General features: G+C 38.6%; 1 protein-coding gene across 1 annotated transcript in view; it reads left to right on the top strand.

The window, feature by feature from the left end:
- NPSR1 (neuropeptide S receptor 1) overlaps positions 1-20900 on the top strand; it is a 155295-nt gene that overhangs the window by 98301 nt on the left and 36094 nt on the right. Inside the window, exons 4-5 of the mRNA XM_040472277.1 lie at positions 8911-9004; positions 15034-15235. Coding sequence (XP_040328211.1) covers positions 8911-9004; positions 15034-15235 — 296 coding nt within the window. The remainder of the gene's footprint in view (positions 1-8910; positions 9005-15033; positions 15236-20900) is intronic.

The following is a 20900-nucleotide window of genomic DNA, read 5'->3' as shown; positions in this document are numbered from 1 at the left end:
CTCTTCTTATTTAAATTGCCTACTATCCTTTTCAATTTTTTTATAACTGGTATACTTGGTTTTTTTTTTTTTTAATATTTATTTATTTTGAGAGAGAGAGAGAGAGAGAGAGAGAGAGAGAGAGAGAATCAATCCCAAGCAGGCTCCATGCTATCAGCACAGAGCCAGACTTGGGGCTCAATCTCATGAACTGTAAGATCATGACATGAGCTGAAAATCAAGAGTTGGATGCTTAACTGACTGAGCCACCCAGGCATCCCTGGGATATGTGCTTTTCCTTAATTATTGCTAATATCTATTTTTAGATTAAAGACATTTATACTTTGCCTGTTGAATATACTTTAATGTGAAAATTACTAATGCAAATATATATGCATAAAATAGATGGTACAAAATATTACATATTTACCATATACATATATTATATTGTTAATACACCATATATGTACATACTATGGATTAAGGCACTTCAACTAATACAGAAAGAATGAACTGTTTCATAACTGGCGTTAGAACTGATGTGTTCTGTTTCTGAGCTCTTAAAATTATTTTCCATTAATAATTTTTATTTTGATGCCCATATTCAGGATCTAAATTATTGTAGCTCTAGAGATGTAGAGTACATTTCTGGAAAACTTTATCCCACAGTATTCCACTTGCTAGTAGGGTTTTTAAGAATCTTCATATCTATATTCATCTATGATTTTCATTTATTCTATCATTTTCAGACCTTGGAAATGGAGTTACTCCATCTTCAGAAAATGAATAGAGAATAGTTACAATTAAAAATCTTTGGGGTGCCTAGGTGGCTCAGTCAGTTAAGAGTCCAACTTTTGATTTCTGCTCAGGTCATGATCTCATAGTTCGTGAGTTTGGCCCTGCCTCAGGCTCCATGTTGATGGTGCAGAGCATACCTGTGATTCTCTCTCTCTCTCTTTCTCTCTCTCTCTCTGCCCCTCCCTCACACTCTCAAAATAAATCAATAAATTTTAAAAGAATAAATAAAATAAAAATCTTTTGTGTTCTGAATATAATCTTGAAAATTTAGTAGATGTGAAAGACCCCTGATTACCATCTGGAACTGGTATTTTCTCAGGGGTTATTTTTTAAAACATATTTTAATTCCTTATTGAAAAAATTTTGCTTCCTTGCAGATAAATGTTATCAATTGCTTACTGTGGCAATTGCTGAGAAATAAATTATGCCAATACTTAGTGTTAGAAGCAGGGATATAGTTGAACTAAATAGCTCTCAGTTGAGGTAAACTAAACTATCTATCAAATTGACCTAATTGGCATTTACACAACACTTCATCCAACAAGGCAGAATACTTATTCTTATCAAACTCACATGGAACATTCAACAAGGGAAATTACATCCTGGACCATAAAATACACCTTAACAATGTAAAAGAGTGGAAATAGCACAAAGTATGCTCTCAGACCAAATTAGAATTAAACCAGAAATGAATAACAGAAGGATAGCTGGCCAATCTCAATATTCTGGGGGATTAGACCCACTCTAGGTAACATGTGGGTAAAATTAAACATGAAAATACAACTTATCATAATTTGTAGGACAATAAAAACAGTGCTTTTGGAGAAATTTATAGCATTAAATTCTTGTATTAGTCAAGAAAAAAGATCTAAAATTAATAATCTAATCTTCTACCTTAGGAAACTAGAGAAAACAGACAATGTATACCTAAAGCAAGTAGAATTTTTTAAATGATAAAAACTAGAGCACAAATTACTAAAATTGAAACAGTAAATCAACAGTGAAAATCAATGAAACTATAAGCTGGTTCTTTGGAGAGATAATAAAATTGATAAACTTCTAGTGACAGTAAACAAAAGAAGAGGGTTGGCACAAATGGTTAATATTAAAAATGAAAGAGGGTTAATTACTACTGATCCTATAGATTTTAAAAAGATAATAAAGGAATGTTATGAACTATATGCCTGAAACTTTGATAATTTACTTGAAATGGACCAAATCCTTGAAAGACACAATCTACCAAAACTCATATAAGGAAAAATAGACAAGATGAGTAGGCCTGTATCTATGAAACAAATTTAATTAATAATTAATAATCTTCCGAGAAAGAAAGCACCAGGCCTAGATGGGTTTACTGGTGAATTCTACCAAATATTTAAGGAAGAAATTATACCAATAAGTTGCTAATTTTTCTAGAACACAGAAGCAAAGGGAATGTTTCCTAACTCATTCTGTGAGTCCAGCATTATCCTAACATCAAAAACAGACAGAAGAATTACTGGAAAGGAAAACTATAGACCTATATTTCTTGTGAAAATAGATGTAAAAATTATCAACAAATACTAGCAATTGAATCAAAGTATTTATAAAAAGAACTACATACCATGGTCAAGTGGAATTTATTCCATGTATAAAAAGCTGGTTCGACCTTTGAAAATCAATTGATGTAATCCATTATCTCAAAAGACAAAGAAGAAAAAGTATATGATCATTTCAATAAATACCAAAAAATCATTTGATAAAATCCAATATCAATTCATGATAAAAACTCTCAGTAAACTCTTCATGGAGGAAAATTTCCTGAACTTGATACAAGAACATCTACCAAAAGCTACAGCTAACCTCATACTTAATGGTGAGAAACTGGATGCTTCTTTCATAAGATTGAGAGCAAAGCAAGGATGTTCACTCTCACTACTCCTATTCAGCATAATACTGAAGTCCCACTAACTCAACAGGACAAGAAAAATAAATAAAAGGTATACAGATCAGGAAAGGTGAAATAATATCTTTGTTCACATATGACAAGATTGTCTATGTAGACAATCTGAAAGAATTGACAAAAAAACAAAACCAAACAAAACCACAGAGAACCTATGGGCTTATTAAGTGAAAATAACAAGATTACAGAATATAAGATTAGTAAACAAAAGTCAATTGTGTTTTTATATGCCAGCAATAAGCAATTTGAATTTAAAATTAAAAACACAATACCATTTATGTTAGCACCAAAAATATGAAAGCTTACGTATAAATCTAATAAAATACATGCAAGATCAGTATGAAGAAAACTACAATACTTGATCAAAGAAATCAAAGAATATCCAAATAAATGGATAGTTATTCTATGTTCATAGAAAGGAAGTCTCACTATTATTAAGATGTCAATTCTACTCCAATTTATAAATTCAATGCAATCCCAATAAAAAGCTCACCAAGTTATTTTATAGATATAGACAAACTCTAAAATTTATGTGGAAAGGTGAAAGACACAGAATAGCCAACACAATACTGAAGAACACAAATGAAAGACTGATACTATTTGATTTCAAGACTTACTATAAAGCTACAGCTAAATCAAGACAGCATGATATTCGCAAAAGAATCAACAAATAGATCAGTGGAACAGAATATAGGCCCAGAAACAAATGCACACAAAAAGTCAACTGATCTTTGACAAAGGAGCAAAGACAGTTCAATGGAGAAAAAAACAGCCTCTTCAAGAAATACTGCTAGAGTCATGGGATATCCACATTAAAAAAATAATAATCATCTAACTACAAACCTTACACCTTTCACAAAAACTAACTCAATATGGATCATAGACTTGAATGAAATATGCATGCTATAAAACTATTAGAGGAAAACATAGGAGAGAAGCTAGGGTACTTAGGATTTCTCCGTGACTTTTTAGGTATAACACCAAAAGCGCAACCCAAGAAAGAAAAAAAATGAAAAGTTTGATTTTATGAAAATTTCAAATTTCTCTGCAAAAGACACTGTTAAGAGATAGAAAAGACAAGGCACAGAATGAGAAAAAAATGTTTGCAAAACACACTTGATAAAGAATTTGTGTCCAAAATATACCAGACCTGGATGCCTAGGTGGGGCTCAGTTGGTTGAGCATGGGACTCTTGATTTTGGTTCAGGTCAGTATCCCAAGGTCATGGGATCGAGCCCTGTGTTAGGCTCTGTGCTGAGCGTGGAGCCTGCTTAAGATTCTCTCTCTCTCTCTCTCTCTCTCTCTCTCTCTCTCTCTCTCTCTCCGCCCCCTCTGCCCCTTCCTCCCTTCACTCTCTCTCTAAAAAAATGTATACACACACACACACATACACACACGCACGCACACACAGACCTCTTAAAACTCAACAGTAAGGAAACAGCCCACTTAAAAATAGGCAAACTATCTGAACAGACAGCTAACCAGAGAAGATATATAGATAATGAACAAGCATATCAAAAGAAACATTATATGGCATTAGGGAATTGCAAATTAAAATGAGAAAGCACTACATACTTATTAGAATGACTAAAATCCAAACAACTGATGATACAAAATGCTAGTGCTGTTTGTAGGAGTGCAAAATGGTACAGCCATTTTGCTGAAGTTTCTTAAAAAATTGAAAATACTCTTGGGACACATGGGTGCCTCAGTTGCTTAAATGTCCAACTCTTTATTTCGACTCAGATCATGATCCCAGCATCTCAGATCATGATCCCACGGGATCAAATCCTGTGTCAGGCTCTGTGCTGACAGTGTGGAGCCTGCTTGGGATTCTTCCTTTCTCTCTCTTTCTCTCTGTTTCCCCCTCCCCTGCTTGCACACACACACTCTCTCAAAATAAGGACATAAAGATTAAAAACAAAGAGAAAATACTCTTATCGTGCAAGATAGCAATTGTGCTCCTAGATATATATCCAATTGAGTTGATGGCTTATGTTCACACAAACTTGCACAAGAATGTTATAGCAACTTTATTCATAATTGTCAAAAATTGGTAGTAAGATGTTCCTCAAATGCTGAAAGGATAAAAAAAAAAAAAACTTTGGTACTTCCATATCATGGAATACTATTTAACAATAAAACATAATGGGCTATCAAGCCATGAAAAGTCATGGGGGAATCTTACATGAACTTTGCTAAGTAAAAGAAGTCAGTCTGAAAAGGCTACAGAAGTATGATAACTATATGATGTTCTGGAAAAAGGAAACTATGGAGACAGTAAAAATATCAGTGGTTGCTAGGGATTTGGCAAGATAGACTAGGTAAAGTACAAGGCATTTTTAGGACAGTGAAGCTTTTCTGTATGAATCATTGATAGGGGACATTATTCATTTGTCAAAACCCATAGAACTATACAACACAAGTATGGACTTTAATGGTAATGTATTGATATTGGATCATCAAATTTAACAAATGGACCACACGTAAGATGTTAATAATGGGGAAAAGTTGGGGATGGAGGTGGAAACTATCCTTTTTTCTATGAATCTAAAATTGCTCTAAAAAATAAAGTATATTAATTTTTTAAGTCAATCCAGGGATCCTCCTTTACATGAATCCAATCTGGTATTTTTCTAAATAAAATTTTTCTAAGTTTGCTGCATTTAAGTCTCAACTTCTGTGCAAGATTTTCTTTGGTTTTATATTTCCTAGGTCATTTTTGTCAGAATAGAGGGGTGGGGTAGTGAGAATTCAGACATATGTCCTCAATCTGCCATCTGTTATCCAAATGGTATCCCATATGTTGTTGATGTGTAGAATTTTCATTGTTGACATTTATGAATTGACTATAATTGTACTTTGATTTCCTTCTTGACTCAAGTTAATTACAAGGGTGTTTAAATTTCCAAGTGGTATTTAAAAAAAAATAACATGATACTGATTTCAGTTTTTATTGCTTGTTGTTTTAAATATGCAAATTATATAAATTGTATAATTTTGAAATCTATTGAGGGATTTTTTTTCTTGGTAGTTTATTTTATGATCAATTTTTGAAATGTTGCCTAGATATTTTACAATAATGTGTATTATTTTTTAAATGTGTTTAATTATTTCTATGTATTATTGTGTTTTATACTTGGTAAGTCTTTGAACATTTTAGTTATGCATATTTAGTATTATGTTACTTGTTACATATAAGTTTATTAATATTCTGTCATCATTATGTATTGTATCAATAAAAATAATCCCTTTGTCCCATGTAGTACAGTTTGCTTTGAATTTAATTTGTCAAATAGTAGTATTGTAGTAAATGCCTTCTTTTGATTTTAGTTTTTCCTATGCCTTTGGCCATCACTCTATTTTTAAACTTTGATAATAATTTGGACTGAGAGGCTTATTTTCAACACAGTATACAGTTAGATTTGTGGAAGGGTCTTGTACATAGTCTTTGTTTTAGTCAAGGAGGTTAAGTCATTTATATTTATGGAGACAAATAGTGTTTGGTGTTATTGAAGTCACCTCATTTTAATCTTTCTGTCTTAATTTTTTTATTTACATGTTTTTTTTTTCCTTCCTGCTTGGTTGTTAATTGTGGTAGGCTGAAAAATGGCACCCCCAAATCCAAATTCTAAACCCTGAAACCTATATATATTACTTTATATGGCAAAAAAGGACTCTGCAGATGTAATTAAGTCCAGGAATTTGAATGGGGAGATTATTCTGGATTATGTTGATGAGTTCAAGTGTAATTACATATATCCTTTATTAAAGGGAAGGGGGGAGATTTGACAAACAGACAGAAGAGCCATTGTAACCATAGACTCAGAGATGAGATTGGTGTGGCCACGAGTCAAAGAATACTGGCAGCCACCTTCAGCTGAAAGAGGCAAGGAATGGATTCTCCTCTGGGGCTTGTGGAGGGAGGGTGGCCCTGCCAACACCTTAATTTTTGACCCAGTGTAACTGATTATGGACTTCTAGTCTCTAGAAGTGTAAGAAAGTGCATTTATGCTGGTTTAAACCATGAAGCTTGTGGTGATTTGTTACAATAGCCGTAAGAAGCTAATAAATTATTTTCCCCCCTTTTATTTTATGTCAAAGCTTATCTTTAATTTTTAAATGTAATATGTCTCTATCAAAGTAAAAAACAACAGAGATGTCTAAAATGACCAAATGGAAATATATAATATGATTTCTTTCCTTCTACTCTCTCTTCTCACTCAATTCCCCAGATTTTTCCCTGGAATGTTTCCTAACTATATTCATAATGATGTTGTAAACATTTTGTGGGATTTGGGGGGACTCATTGCTTACCATAGCTATTATTATTCAATCCCATCCCTCTTCTAGAGTTCTTAATTTTTAAACAATGCTCAGTCAGCAGAAATATTTCCTCAAGGAAGATTTTTCAGGAGATTATGTGATGTTATACTTTCTTTTTTTATACATTTAAGAAAACTATTCTGTGCCTTGGCACAGAAATGATATTTACAAAATTCTTGGATCATAATTTTTCTTTCAAAACTCTGAACATGTTTTTATGCTGTTTTCTGGCATTTATTTTTGTAAAAAAGAGGCATGACAATTTGAGATGCATTTCTTTTATGTAACCTTTAATTTTTTTTTTTACCCTGCCTACATGTTTGAAGACCCTTGAAATTAACTACTCTTTTTGACTGTCTGAAAGTACATCTCTTTGTGTTAACATCGCCTACTCCTCCAGCCACTCCTTATTGTGACCTTTTTCATCTTGCTTCAAATTCTGAACTTGTGTTGGCAAGTTCCTCAAGGTCACAGTCACTCAACACAGTCAAAGATGGCTGAGATTCTTACGACCTTCTCACCAAGATGTTCCATCCCATAGAGTTCTGCCCTTGGGAGCTTTCTTTCTCATATTCCTCGAATGCCACCTCCTATGCTGTGTGTGGCCATCCTTAATAGTTCTGAATTCATAGGTCACACGTACAAATCCCACTTTTCTCTAAGAAGACTGTTGTCTAAATTTTTTGGTTAAATTTGGCCAAAATTCTTCTCCCTGTCCATATTGCATCTTTTTAGCAAGAGGAGAATTTCTTCTTATATCCCTCAGGAAAGCCTTCAATCTTTAATCAGAACTCCCACCCTGTGGCACCTTCCACAACATTAGTGCCAGGACGCATTTGCGGTGGTGTTATACAAATAAAAATAATAGAGAACAATAACATAGTTGATTGTTATTTTTCTGAATGAGAGAAAGAACAATAAGGTATAAATTCAGACAAAAGTTATTGCCAAAGTCACGGTATTTCTATTTTGTTTTTAGGAGAGATTCAGACACTCACCCTTAGACTCTGGTCTTTGAGTTATTCTTCCCTGCTCTGGAATTGATCCAAAGGTTACAAAGCAGAGATATGACTAGACTCTTGGTATAAATAAGGCTCAAAGTTACCTGAAAACTTTCCACCTTGATCATTCTTTCAGAAATATTTCATTTAATTACATTTTGATTATACTTTTAACATGAGAGATGTTAACCTCTTATATCCCAATTTCCTTCTCTGCAAACTATGCAAATAACACTGTACTCAGGATAATTAAAGGGCATGAGTAAGGTTAATAAAAGAGAGGGTGGGAAGGGGGGAGGGGGGGGGGACCCAAGGACTGGCCTTAATGAACAGTTATACCAGAGAAGTGGAGGAGGAAGTGAGCTCTGAGACTGTCAATGCAGATGATGATAAATGATTCTAAACAGCACATGGGCTCCCAGAAACCAGATCCCTTCCATTGTCTCTCAACAACTCACACTGATAAAAGGCAAATGAACGTTTGTTTCTAATTATTCTGGAATGTCAATTGTGGCAGGGAAAATTAGGTTAGCTTTAAAAGTCAATTACAAACAAATGTACCATGCAAATGTCAAGAGAGACTGATCCTGAGATGTGGAGTCTCCAAGAAGCCAAATGAATGAGTGAGGAAGGGTGATCTGGAAGCATTCTCCCCAGCTACGACTAACAGTGACAAGTGCAGCACCAAGAACAGCAATCTGCTTGTAGACACAGGGAGTGAATCATTTCTCTCCCTCACCCAAACTTCATCCCTCCCTAGGTTTGGTGCGCAGGTTTCTCAATAGCACAGAACATTCTTCTTCCCATTGTGTGGATTCCCTCACTTCTATGAAGTCATGCACCCCCTCTCGTTTCTGTCTTCAGGTTGTGCTGCTCTATGCCTCTACCTATGTCCTGGTGTCCCTCAGCATAGACAGATACCATGCCATCGTCTACCCCATGAAGTTCCTGCAAGGAGGTGAGCTGGCTCAACCAAGCACTATTCTGTAAGAAATCATCCTTGGGTGAGAGTGGGATTGTTCTCACTAATATCTTCTATGGTTCTTTTCCTCCCACTTTCTCCTTCTCTGCTTTCTTTCTATTTAATGGGTCTGATTGTCCATAAAGATGTAGAAAGAGAGGCAGGATGCCTGGGGAAATGCTGATGGTTCCCACGGATGGTCAAGAGCTACTAAGGAGGGTAGTTCGCTGGGCCCACTTTGTGACCATTTCCCTTGACCCTAATGCCTCTGGCCTCTTCCTTTAGAGCAGTGTTGACACATACACCTCTCCCAAGAAATGAATATTCCCACTTCAACTTGCTCATTTTCCAGAAACAAGCACCTTGCCCTCTGTACTCCCAAACCATAGAAATAATTGGAAAGATTTTTTTTTAATTCATAACAATACTGGAAACAAAGAACATTCTCCTTGATCCAGTGATAGTAAGGAATCCTTAGGAGGGTGCAGATGGATCAGAGGGAAGACTGAAGCCACACGGTTGCCAGTACCCACAGGCTACAGTAATGTGGGTGAAGGGTTAAGATTGTGTAAAGGCCCAGGGCAGGAAGGACTCAAGGAAACCAACGGGTGATTTCTGGAGCACAACAAGGAGGGTTGATCACTGCATGTTTCCTTTCCCTTTGGCCTCCCCTGCCCTAGAGAGGCAACAGGGATGGAGGTCTCTTCCTCCTAATCGTGGGGGTGTTGGATTTGGAGAGACAGAGTTGGGGGTCTTAGGAATCAATGAGTCCTTGGAGGGGTGATGGGTACCTAGTCATGAGACTAATTATCCATTACTCTGCCCGTGGGCAGAGCTTACTTTCCTCCATGACCCCTGAAAGCAAGTAATAACCCAACGTTCAGTGACCCATACCACGCTTTCCCAAGCAGCCCATGAAAACTTATGAAATGAAGAACCTAATGTGAAATCTTGACTACAAAGACGAGGTGCAATCAAATATAGAAAATGGGACAAAAGTCAAAAAGTGGCCAATAGATAATACTTTAAAATACCATTCTGTGTAGTTTACAACTAAGAAAGCAAAATGAACAGAACAAGCAGAACGTTAGAATAAGTAGAATTAATGTCATCAGAATCTATTGAATATATCAGATAATATTGGCACATGTGCCCTTTGACATAGGAATTCTACTTTTTGGTATCTTCTCTTGACAAACACCCACATGCATGCAAGTATGCACACATGTCGTTTATGGTAATGTTGCTTAGAATAGCAGGGATTCCCTCGTTGGAGGAATGGCTGGCTAGCCTATATAGAAGTTTCAGTAGCTTAGATTTATTGATTGCATACTATATTCCATTCATGATTCTAAGCTCTTTATGAATGTTAGGTACTTTAATTCTTACAACATCTCTGGGAGATAGATGCTATTATTATCTGAATCTTATAGTCTGGACAATTGCAATTCAGATAGTTAAAGTAACTTGCCTAAGATCACACAGCTGGTAGGTGTAGGGGCAAGGTTTGAACCCAAGACAGCATGGGTGTCTTTGACTACCATATATCCTGCCTCTCAGTGAGGTATTGGGATAGCAATGTATAGTAAAAAGAAAGAAAGAAAGAAAGAAAGAAAGAAAGAAAGAAAGAAAGAAAGAAAGAAAGAAAGAAAGAAAGAAAGAAAGAAAAGAAAAGAAAGTAATAAGCAATTGCTTCCAAGGACACACACCAAATAGTCCTCACTTCTGGGGATGGGATTTGGACTAGTCATAGTGACCACAGGGACTTACATACAAGAAGGTATATTGATGTGTTGTGTGCAGTTAAAACCAATTTAAAAATATAATTTACACCTGTTTTAGGCTTTTTCTAGGGTTGTTTTTGTTTGTGTGTGTGTGTGTGTGTGTGTGTGTGTGTGTGTGTGTGTGAAGGTATGTGACCACTACTGAGCTTTCTAGGCACTACCATTGCCTCAGTGATTATGATAAAGAAGGAAGCAGGGAGTGAGATGAAGGAAAATGGGGAAAATTTTATGCTCTATACGAAAGTGTGATATACTTATTCATTCATCTATGTATTTACGCCCAGTAGGCCCCAGGAAGGTTTGAGTGGGGACATACAAAAAACACATACACCAGGGTATTTCAAAGTGCAGAAATATGAGTGAAGGGAAATCATATAAGAAAACATGTGAGAGGTGTCTCAGGATGCTTGGCAGAAGGTGGAGGCTTAGGGAATCCGTAGACAGAAGGAAAACATGGTCAGTTACCCATGTCACCATACTCATTAGATTAAAAAAAAAAATCAAATGTTTAGCTCATGGAAGATATGACGAGTTCTAGAAACAGTGCAATATTATGAACAGTGTCCTAAATTACAGAAAAGGCAGGAATGAATATCACAGTGTTCTGTTAAAGATGTAAAGCAATTTATTTCCTCACTACAAAATTAATAGAGGTTCAGTGTTGGGCACTTAGAAAATAATCATCTCCAATGGCTTCGGGGAAAGATGAAAGTTGGAAATCGACATTAACCGTTTTCCCTTCCTCGCTGCCAATTCCTCTGAAGTCATGGAAGAGCCATAGAAATCGAGGACACTTGGGGTGCCTCGGTGGCTCAGTCTGTTAAGTGTCTGACCTTGGCCCTGGTCAAAATAGAGGAGATCTGGAGCTGGGTGGGAGCCAAGGAAAGAAGCCATCCAAATCCCAGAAACTTCAAGGAATTCCTAGCACACATGGGCGCCACACCCCCAGGAAGGCTGTATGGCCGTGCAGGAGTTTGGGGGAGAGGTACAGGTGAGAACAGGGAACCCGATGCTAGAGTCTCTTGATGTCACAGCTCATTGGAATTTAAGGGCAGCCCTGAGGGGCAGAGCTAAGGGTTTACGTGACTGAACAAAGAGAAGACAACAGAAAGCAATTCCCCACCAGGCAGCACAGCTTTGTGGAGAACAGGAGCAGGTGGAAGCCACACAGAGTCACATGTGGCTTTGCAGCCACAAGGCAATGGCAACTAAAGCAAAGGAAGGAGAGGGGAAGGGGAGGCCACATTTTACTGATTTTTTTTTTTAATGCTTTTTACTAAAGTGGTAGTTTCCTTAGCCAGCCACTCCAGAGAAGTTGACATTTCAAGGCCCTTTAGGATAAATAAATATAAGAACAATTAGGAAAACATCTGTTAATAATGAAGAGAAATATGTGATGCCAGATATTAAAACATAATATAAAAGTTTGATAATTTTAAAAAACATGATACTGAAACCAGAATAATGTATGGAAAGCGTATGGAATCATGTCAATTAGAAAAGAATGAATTACTCAGTATATGGTGTTATTATAGTTGTCTAGCCACCTTAAAAATATTAGACTGCTATCTGCCACAGCTAATTATAAAGTAAATGCCAGTTGGATTGAAAAAAGTAAAAATGTTAAACTTGAAAGGGGATGAGTATGAGTAAAACTTTTTTTTTTAGTCTTGGTGAGAGAAAGATCTTCCTAGGAATAACACCCAAGGCAAAACAATAAGGGAAATAAATGTTGTTTTCACTACATCAGAACTTTAAAACTATTTATACAAATAATAAATATTGTACACATGCTTAAGAAGCAAAATGACAAGTGAGAAAATATTTGTATACAACAGACAAAGGGGTGATATTGTTTTTGTAAAGAACTGTGGCAAGGATAGAAGAACATACCAATAGAAAAAGCGGGCGAAGAACATGAACAAATTATTAAGAAACAAAGAAAAATGAGCAGACCATACATAGAAATACTCTTTTGGACCACTAACTAAACAATTGCAAGAATTAAACATTTGGATATGAAATCTTACCAATGAGGTAACAAGAGTTAGAGGGGGAATCTTCTCCGGGTTGGGAGGGTATAACAAGATAGTCGTGTCTGTAGACTTCTGGCGGGAACCATAAGTTGTAGACACTTCTGGGAGAAATTTAATAATATTTGCCAAAATCTGTTTCTAAGAGTTTATCCTAAGGCAATAGCAGTACAAAGAGATACATATAAATTATTTGTAATAAAAATAATCAGAAACAATTTAAATACTTAATAAGAGGCTATGGATAAAATTGCAGTTTAGTGTAACCAGTTGGGGGGGGGGGGGAAATGTATCAGTGCTTTTCAAATTATATTTCACACACTGGGCCCGGAGGGCTCATTTTGTAGACCTGCTCCAAGACAGGCCTGGAAGCTTCTGGCTGTCACCTAGCCTCAACCTGAGCTACCCAGGCATCCTGCACTGGGCCCAGGATAAAATTAACATTTGATGAAAGGCTTTCACTGCCTGAAAAACTCTGAATGCCACTTGTGTAGATGTAGACATGAAAAGATGTCATAAAATTTTTTGACAAAAGATTTTCTTGACATGACAAGATGGTCATAAAATTTTTTCCAGGGAAAAAAATTAGGTTGAAAATCAGCATATATATTATGTTCTCATTTTTATATGTGTAATCTATTGTATTATATATGAATGCACTATCAAAATTTAGTCTGGCTATTTCTGGGTGGTGCCACCAAGGACTTTTTTTTCTTCTCTTTGCTTCTATTTCTCTGCTAGTATGTCTGTAATTATCATGTGTAACTTCCATTGCTAAAAACAAAGAAGGTAGAGACTTCTACATTTTATGATGCATAAAAGGTAGAGGCTAAGACAGAAGTACAGAATTGGACAAGAGCACTTTGAACGAGAAGCTGCCTTCCTATGGGTAGGAGACACAGGCAACTTTGAAGGTAACAGAGGATGGCCTACCTAATACCCAGACTGCATTTCATCTGTTCTGTCCCTGAGTGTTAAGCCCCAAACAGTCACTCTTTATAGCAGATGGGCTCCGCTGATCAGAAGGTCAACAGTCTTGGGGCGCCTGGGTGGCGCAGTCGGTTAAGTGTCCGACTTCAGCCAGGTCACGATCTCGCGGTCCGTGAGTTCGAGCCCCGCGTCAGGCTCTGGGCTGATGGCTCAGAGCCTGGAGCCTGCTTCCGATTCTGTGTCTCCCTCTCTCTCTGCCCCTCCCCCGTTCATGCTCTGTCTCTCTCTGTCTCAAAAATAAATAAACGTTAAAAAAAAATTAAAAAAAAAAAAAAAAGAAGGTCAACAGTCTTACCACTGCTGTGTGTTTGCTGGTGACACATCTGACTGGGGACTTCCCGGTACAGCCCAGCACCTGTATGAGAAAAGTAATTCCAAGCATGTGCCCGGGGTGGACTCTGGGGACACATTTTTAGTACCTTGGTGGAATTAATTCTAAAGCATGGTTTCCTATTCTTTGAATCTAATTACTTCCTTGCCCATTCCTTTCACAAGTGAATACATTGTTAGCCCGTCAAGTGGAATCTGAGTGGGGCCCAGGAGCTGCAGATCACTCTTAAAAGTCCAGGCTCTAGGACCTACAGAAGATAAAATTTGAATTTTAACCAGTGAAAGAACAAGAGCATGCAGGAACAGTTACTAATGCTGTCAAGGTCTGCAGAAACCCAGCAGGGATCACATCCCTCTGATCAAGAGGAAAAGCCTTCCAGCCATCTCACTCGCACTCTCAATCCCATCCTGCTCTGTGCTTATTTCCTCACCAAATTCCCATGGCTTTTTCTACCCAGAACAACTTTCCTGTATTCCTCCAGGAACCAACTCCCTTACATTGTCAACCACATCACAGTAGGTTCCCTCCACCCTCTGCCTCATGAGATCCCTGGTCCTCCTAACATCTCTGAAAAGGATGCTTCTCAGCCTTCCTTCTGAGAACATCAAGGCATGGGGGTGGTGTTGACATTTTCCTACCTCCCTGAATCACTTCTAGCTCCCTTCTCCTCCATTACTGCATGTGCACTGGTCTGTTCCTTTGATGCTCATGTTACCATGATTGCCTTCTACAATGTTCCCTCTGTCTGACCACACAGCCATGCTCCTCATCCAGTGAAGATGTCAGACACTATTCTCAGTCTCTTTCTCACCTTTCATACTGTCCTCATCTTGGGTGATTTTGATCTCTACATGAACAAACCATCCAACTTCTCTTTCCTTTGAGCAGAAAAGCAAGCCAAGGTCCTCATCATGATTGCCTGGACCCTCTCTTTCCTCTTCTCCATTCCCACCCTGATCATATTTGGAAAAAGGAAACTCTCTAATGGTGAAGTACAGTGCTGGGCACTGTGGCCTGACGACTCCTACTGGACCCCATACATGACCATCGTGGCCTTCCTGGTGTATTTCATCCCTCTGACAATCATCAGGTAAGGGGCCAGCAGTCCAGATCCATGGATTTCCTGGTTCGCCAATTCCTGCTCTCCTTCCCTACAGGTCTTTCATTGTTCCTGGTGTCCTTGAGGGAAGTGGCCAGACCACAAGGTTTCATCTAAACTTACTGTTTATCAAGCCCAACTTCTCCAAAGTAGAGTGAAAGAAGGGAACTAATATTTTCTGAGTATGTACTATGGGGCAGGCATTGTGCTAAGTGGTGAACAATTGTCCCATTAACCACATTACAACTCTATGAAAGAACTACTGTTGTCTGCATTTCATGTGTGGTAAAACTCAGGCTCAGAGAGGTCAACTTGCCCAACATGGCACAGGATTTAAACATGGGTTTTTCAGATTTCATGCCTGTTCTTTCTCCTATAGCATGTAGTCTTTCAAATATAAGACATAGTGCCAGTTTCAGAGACCTTATAATTGGAAAGATAGGCAAACTTGAAACAAAACTGAGCAAAAAAGGAAAAAAAGGCAATATACACAAAAACTATGCTAGAAAGTGTGGGCAATGAGGTCAGTTGATGGCAGGGAACACTTGTTGGAAGCCACCATTGAAGGAGAGAGGAAAGCAGGCTCCCTGGTGACTGGGGGTTAGAGTAAGTGTGGTGGCAGGGAAAGGGAAGGCAGGCGGTGTCAGTAGGGGAGGGGAGAAGTTGGCACAAAGCTCTTTCTGGTGGGGTGAGGCTCGATTATAAAGGGCCTTAACCACCAAACCATAGGTGGTTTGTCCTGCAGCCAATGGTGGCCACTGATGGTCTTTCAGCAGAGAAGACCACAGCCACCTGGAAAGGCAGGGTCTCACTAGTCATATGGCAGGATCGCCTCTGACTACGTGGCTCTGTGTGGGTGGATGAGATGGGATTGAGGGAGACGCTGGCATGTTGAGTGTGTATGTGGCCAGGCTGATCCTGTTTTGAGTGTCCTCAAGCTTGCCATGGAGCATCCCATAATTTCTCCTGGTTGAAGGAAGATCAGCCTTTGGTTTCGGATCATATAAATAATGATGCAATAAAAATCTTTGTATTTAAATTTATTCATGAGTCCCTGATTATTCCTTCAGAACCCATTCTAGTGGAATTCTTAGATCAAAGATGATGCTCATTTTAAGACTTTAGATGCATATTCATAAGCTGCCCTATAGAAAAGATGTATTCCTGCCAACAGCAAAAAAGAGCTCTGATTCTTCTTCCCCTGACCCAATGGAAGATGACATTACTTCTTTATTAAATCTTTGTCAAACATAGAGGTTATGAAAAAGTGTCTTACTGGGGCACCTGGGTGGCTCAGTCAGTTAAGTGTCTACCTTCAGCTCAGGCCATGATCTCACAGCTCATGAGTTTGAGCCCTGAGTCGGGCTCTCTGCTGACAGCTCAGAGCCTGGAACCTGCTTCAGATTCTGTGTCTCCCCCTCTCTCTACCCCTCCCCTGCTCATGCTCTGTGTCTGTCTCTCAATAATAAATAAATGTTAAATTAAAAAAAAAGGAAAAAGTATATCACCATTTTAATATGCATTTCTTTGATTATTAATTAAGTGTATTAAGTATTTTTCAAGTGTTTTCTGACATTATGGGAATCACGTATTCTTGCTCTTTGCTCATCTGTAGTCTCATAAAATCCCAAAGCTGGAAAAATGTTATCCACCACATAGTCCAACCCTTGAATTTTTCATAAAAGCAGGGTTAAAGGAAGCAAAATGACTCACCAGCATCAGAGGTGGAGCTGGGCAGGACGGTGATCCCATAGCCAGCCCAGCAGCCTTGCTGAGGTTGGAGATTGCCCAGTCATCTCTGCTGAACTGACAAATTGACGTCTACGTTATTTCAACGTACTGCCTCCTTTCTACCAAGTTGAACTTGGGAGGAATCCTGAAGGAAAGATGAAGGGTATTTAGACAACCAATCAAATGTAAGTCATAGCATCGTTGGAAAGGGGCACATGGAAGAGGAGGGCGACTAGTCGCAGGGGTGAGCATTTGGGAGGAAGCGGCTTCCGCCGTCTGTCACACAACTGACACATCGATTTCAGTGGCAGTGTATGTCCTTGTTCTCTCCTGATTGATTTCCCATCAGTTTGCAAAATCAGTCAAAACCCCTGCTCAGCAGGGTGAATACAGTATGTGAACCACATGGCTCCCACTGTGCTGTCTGGCCAGATCTGTCACACGGCTCTTTCACTGTCCCTAATCTTCCCCCATCAATTCAAGCTGCTTCTTCCCATCAGGACCTCTCAAACTTGCCTACAGCCCAACTTGTGTGTTCTTGTAGTGTCCTTGGAAAAAGCTAAGTATAATTTGATGATGAAGGGATGATTTCAAAAGTGAGTTTCCCTCGGCCCTCATCCTTCTCCTTGCTCCCTAGCTGAGGTAGAACGATGGAGATTCAGAGTGACCTCCCTCCAACCTTGAGCTTCTCTGAAGGGTTTCCTATCTGCTCAGTTAGGAGCTTCACTCTTTCATGGTCAGGCTCCTCCTGTTGGAGAAAGAACTTCTCTCAGGGGGATATGGCTCCACCCCATCAGCTCCTCCTCCCTTCTTTTTTGTTTTGTTTTGTTTTTTAATTTGAGAGAGAGAGAGAGAGTGGGGTAGAGGAGCAGAGAGAGGGGAGGGAGAGAGAATCCTGAGCAGGCCCCACACTGAGCATGTAGCCAGACTGGGGGCTCGATCCCATGACCCAGGGACCATGACCTGAGTGGAAATCAAGAGTCCAGTGCTCAACTGACTGAGCCACCCAGAAGCCTCTTCCCCTCCCTTGACACAAGACCAGGCCTAAATGGAATCTCATGAGGAATTTATTTATTTATTGTTTTCCAACTAGCTCGTCGGATAACTTGTAACAATTTCATATCTCTCAGAGCTAAAGTTCACCGTTGTTTTTAGTTTTCCTTCTTTTTTTTTTTTTTTCAACGTTTTTATTTATTTTTGGGACAGAGAGAGACAGAGCATGAATGGGGGAAGGGCAGAGAGAGAGGGAGACACAGAATCGGAAACAGGCTCCAGGCTCTGAGCCATCAGCCCAGAGCCCGACGCGGGGCTGGAACTCACGGACCGTGAGATCGTGACCTGGCTGAAGTCGGACGCTTAACCGACTGCGCCACCCAGGCGCCCCTAGTTTTCCTTCTTAACCACACTGTGGATCCTTGCGTTTGATTCCTTTGCTTATAGTTCTTTTAGGTAAAGTTAAACTTTGAATTCCAAGCTTAAGTAGACAAAAGAAACAACTCAAATAAGATGTTCATTCACTTTATGAACCATGCCTCATGCTTCATTGTTCTTCAGGCATGATACACACGTACATATATATACATATACATACATACATACATACATATATCCTTACCAAATTGAGAGGCAAAAAATACATATGTCATTGTTTTAACTTGCATTTTTTTCATTACGGATGAGATTTTAAAAATTTAATATGTACATTATCATTTTTTTTTTAATTTTTTTTCAACATTTATTTATTTTTGAGACAGAGAGAGACAGAGCATGAACGGGGGAGGGGCAGAGAGAGAGGGAGACACAGAATCGGAAGCAGGCTCCAGGCTCTGAACCGTCAGCACAGAGCCCGACGCGGGGCTCGAACTCACAGACTGTGAGATCGTGACCTGAGCTGAAGTCGGCCGCTTAACCGACTGAGCCACCCAGGCGCCCCTCATTTTTTCTTTTTTAAGTAAATTACATATTTTATTCTTTTACCCATTTTTTTCTCAATTTTATTTTGTTTTCTCTCTTCTTTATTTTCAAAGATATTCTTTAAGTAATGAGCTTTTCATGTTTTCAATCATTGAGGATATTTCCCTAGTTTGTCATTTGCCTTTTCATTTTGAATATAGTTTTATTTTGCTTTTGGTTGATATGACTGACATAATTATGAAAGGGGAGACAGCATGAATTAAAAAAATCAGAAATGAGAAAGTCTTGGGTGCCTGGGTGGTTCAGTCAGTTAAGCGTCCGACTTCAGCTCAGGTCATGACCTCGCAGTGAGTTCGAGCCCCGTGTCCAGCTCTGTGCTGACCGCTCAGAGCCTGGAGCCTGCTTCATATTCTGTGTCTCCCTCTCTCTCTGCCCCTCCCCTGCTCACGCTCTGTCTCTCTCTGTCTCAAAAATAAATAAAAACATTAAAAATAAATAAATAAATAAATAAATAATAAACAAATGAAAAAGTCAAATGAATAAATTTAAAAAGTTAAAAGAATCATAGGAAAGCATATGCAAAACGTTGTATAAATGCAGGAGAAAATATGAATGAAATGTATATGGCTTCTCTCTAATACACCCACGTCTCACACTGTCGTGTATGCACATTTACTCATGCTTTTCTTTACATTGTTGCCTTCCATTTCTTTCTTAGGAAACTGCCTCTTCCACATACTTATTTCTACTTTGATTTAACTTTAAAACATTAAAAAAAATTTTTTTTAACATGTATTTATTTTTGAGACAGAGACAGAGCATGAACAGGGGAGGGTCAGAGAGAGGGAGACACAGAATCTGAAACAGGCTCCAGGCTCTGAGCTGTCAGCACAGAGCCTGACGCGGGGCTTGAACTCATGGACCGCGAGATCATGACCTGAGCCGAAGTCAGCCGCTTAACCCACTGAACCACCCAGGTGCCCCAAAACATTTTTTTTAATGTTTTATTTATCTTTGAGACAGAGAGAGACACAGCATTAGTGGGGGAGGAGGAGTGAGACGGGGAGACACAGAATCCAAAGCAGGCTCCAGGCTCTGAGCTGTCAGCACAGAGCCCGATACGGGGCTTGAACTCATGGCCCATGAGACCATGACCTGAGCAGAAGTCAGATGCTTAACTGACTGAGCCACCCAGACACCCCGATTTAACTTTTTAATGATTTATTATTTTAGTTATTTGAAAATAATTTCTGTGTTGGGAGTACATTAAAAATGTCACTTTATTTTTTTTTTTTCAACGTTTATTTATTTTTGGGACAGAGAGAGACAGAGCATGAACGGGGGAGGGGCAGAGAGAGAGGGAGACACAGAATCGGAAACAGGCTCCAGGCTCTGAGCCATCAGCCCAGAGCCTGACACGGGGCTCGAACTCACGGACCGCGAGATCGTGACCTGGCTGAAGTCGGACGCTTAACCGACTGCACCACCCAGGCGCCCCAAAAATGTCACTTTAAAAAAACATATTTGATTTGATTTGACAATTGCCCCAGTAGCATTTAGTTTTGATGTTACATATGAATTAGAGATCTAACCTGAATTTGTTTTTTTTAATGTTGGTCATTTGTCCCCACACCTTTCACTGAATAATCTATCTTTTCTCCATGGTATGAAACAGCAATTCTATCATATGTATGTTTATATTATAAATACTCTCATTGTTTCTGGGCTTGTTAGTCTCTTCAGTTTGTTTTTATCTTCTTTTTTCTTTATCTTGAGAGATATTCTTTATACAATAACCTTTTTCTTTCTTTACGAGTTGCAAATATGTCCCTAGTTTGTCATTTGCTTCTTCATTTTAAATATGGTTTTATTTTCAGTTCATCGTAATTGCCATAATTAGGAAAGGAGAGAACATAGAAATAAGTAGGTTAGGTGCTTTTTTGCCACTAATTCCATATTGTTTTAATTATTATAGCGTTATATACATTTAATATCTGTTCGGACAAGATGG

The sequence above is a fragment of the Herpailurus yagouaroundi genome, unplaced genomic scaffold (genome assembly GCF_014898765.1).
Source record: "Herpailurus yagouaroundi ecotype Mexico unplaced genomic scaffold, PumYag 100, whole genome shotgun sequence".
In the NCBI taxonomy this organism is placed as follows: domain Eukaryota; kingdom Metazoa; phylum Chordata; class Mammalia; order Carnivora; family Felidae; genus Herpailurus; species Herpailurus yagouaroundi.
The sequence above is the reverse complement of the archived record's forward strand: the minus strand, read 5'-3'. Positions and strand labels throughout refer to the sequence as shown.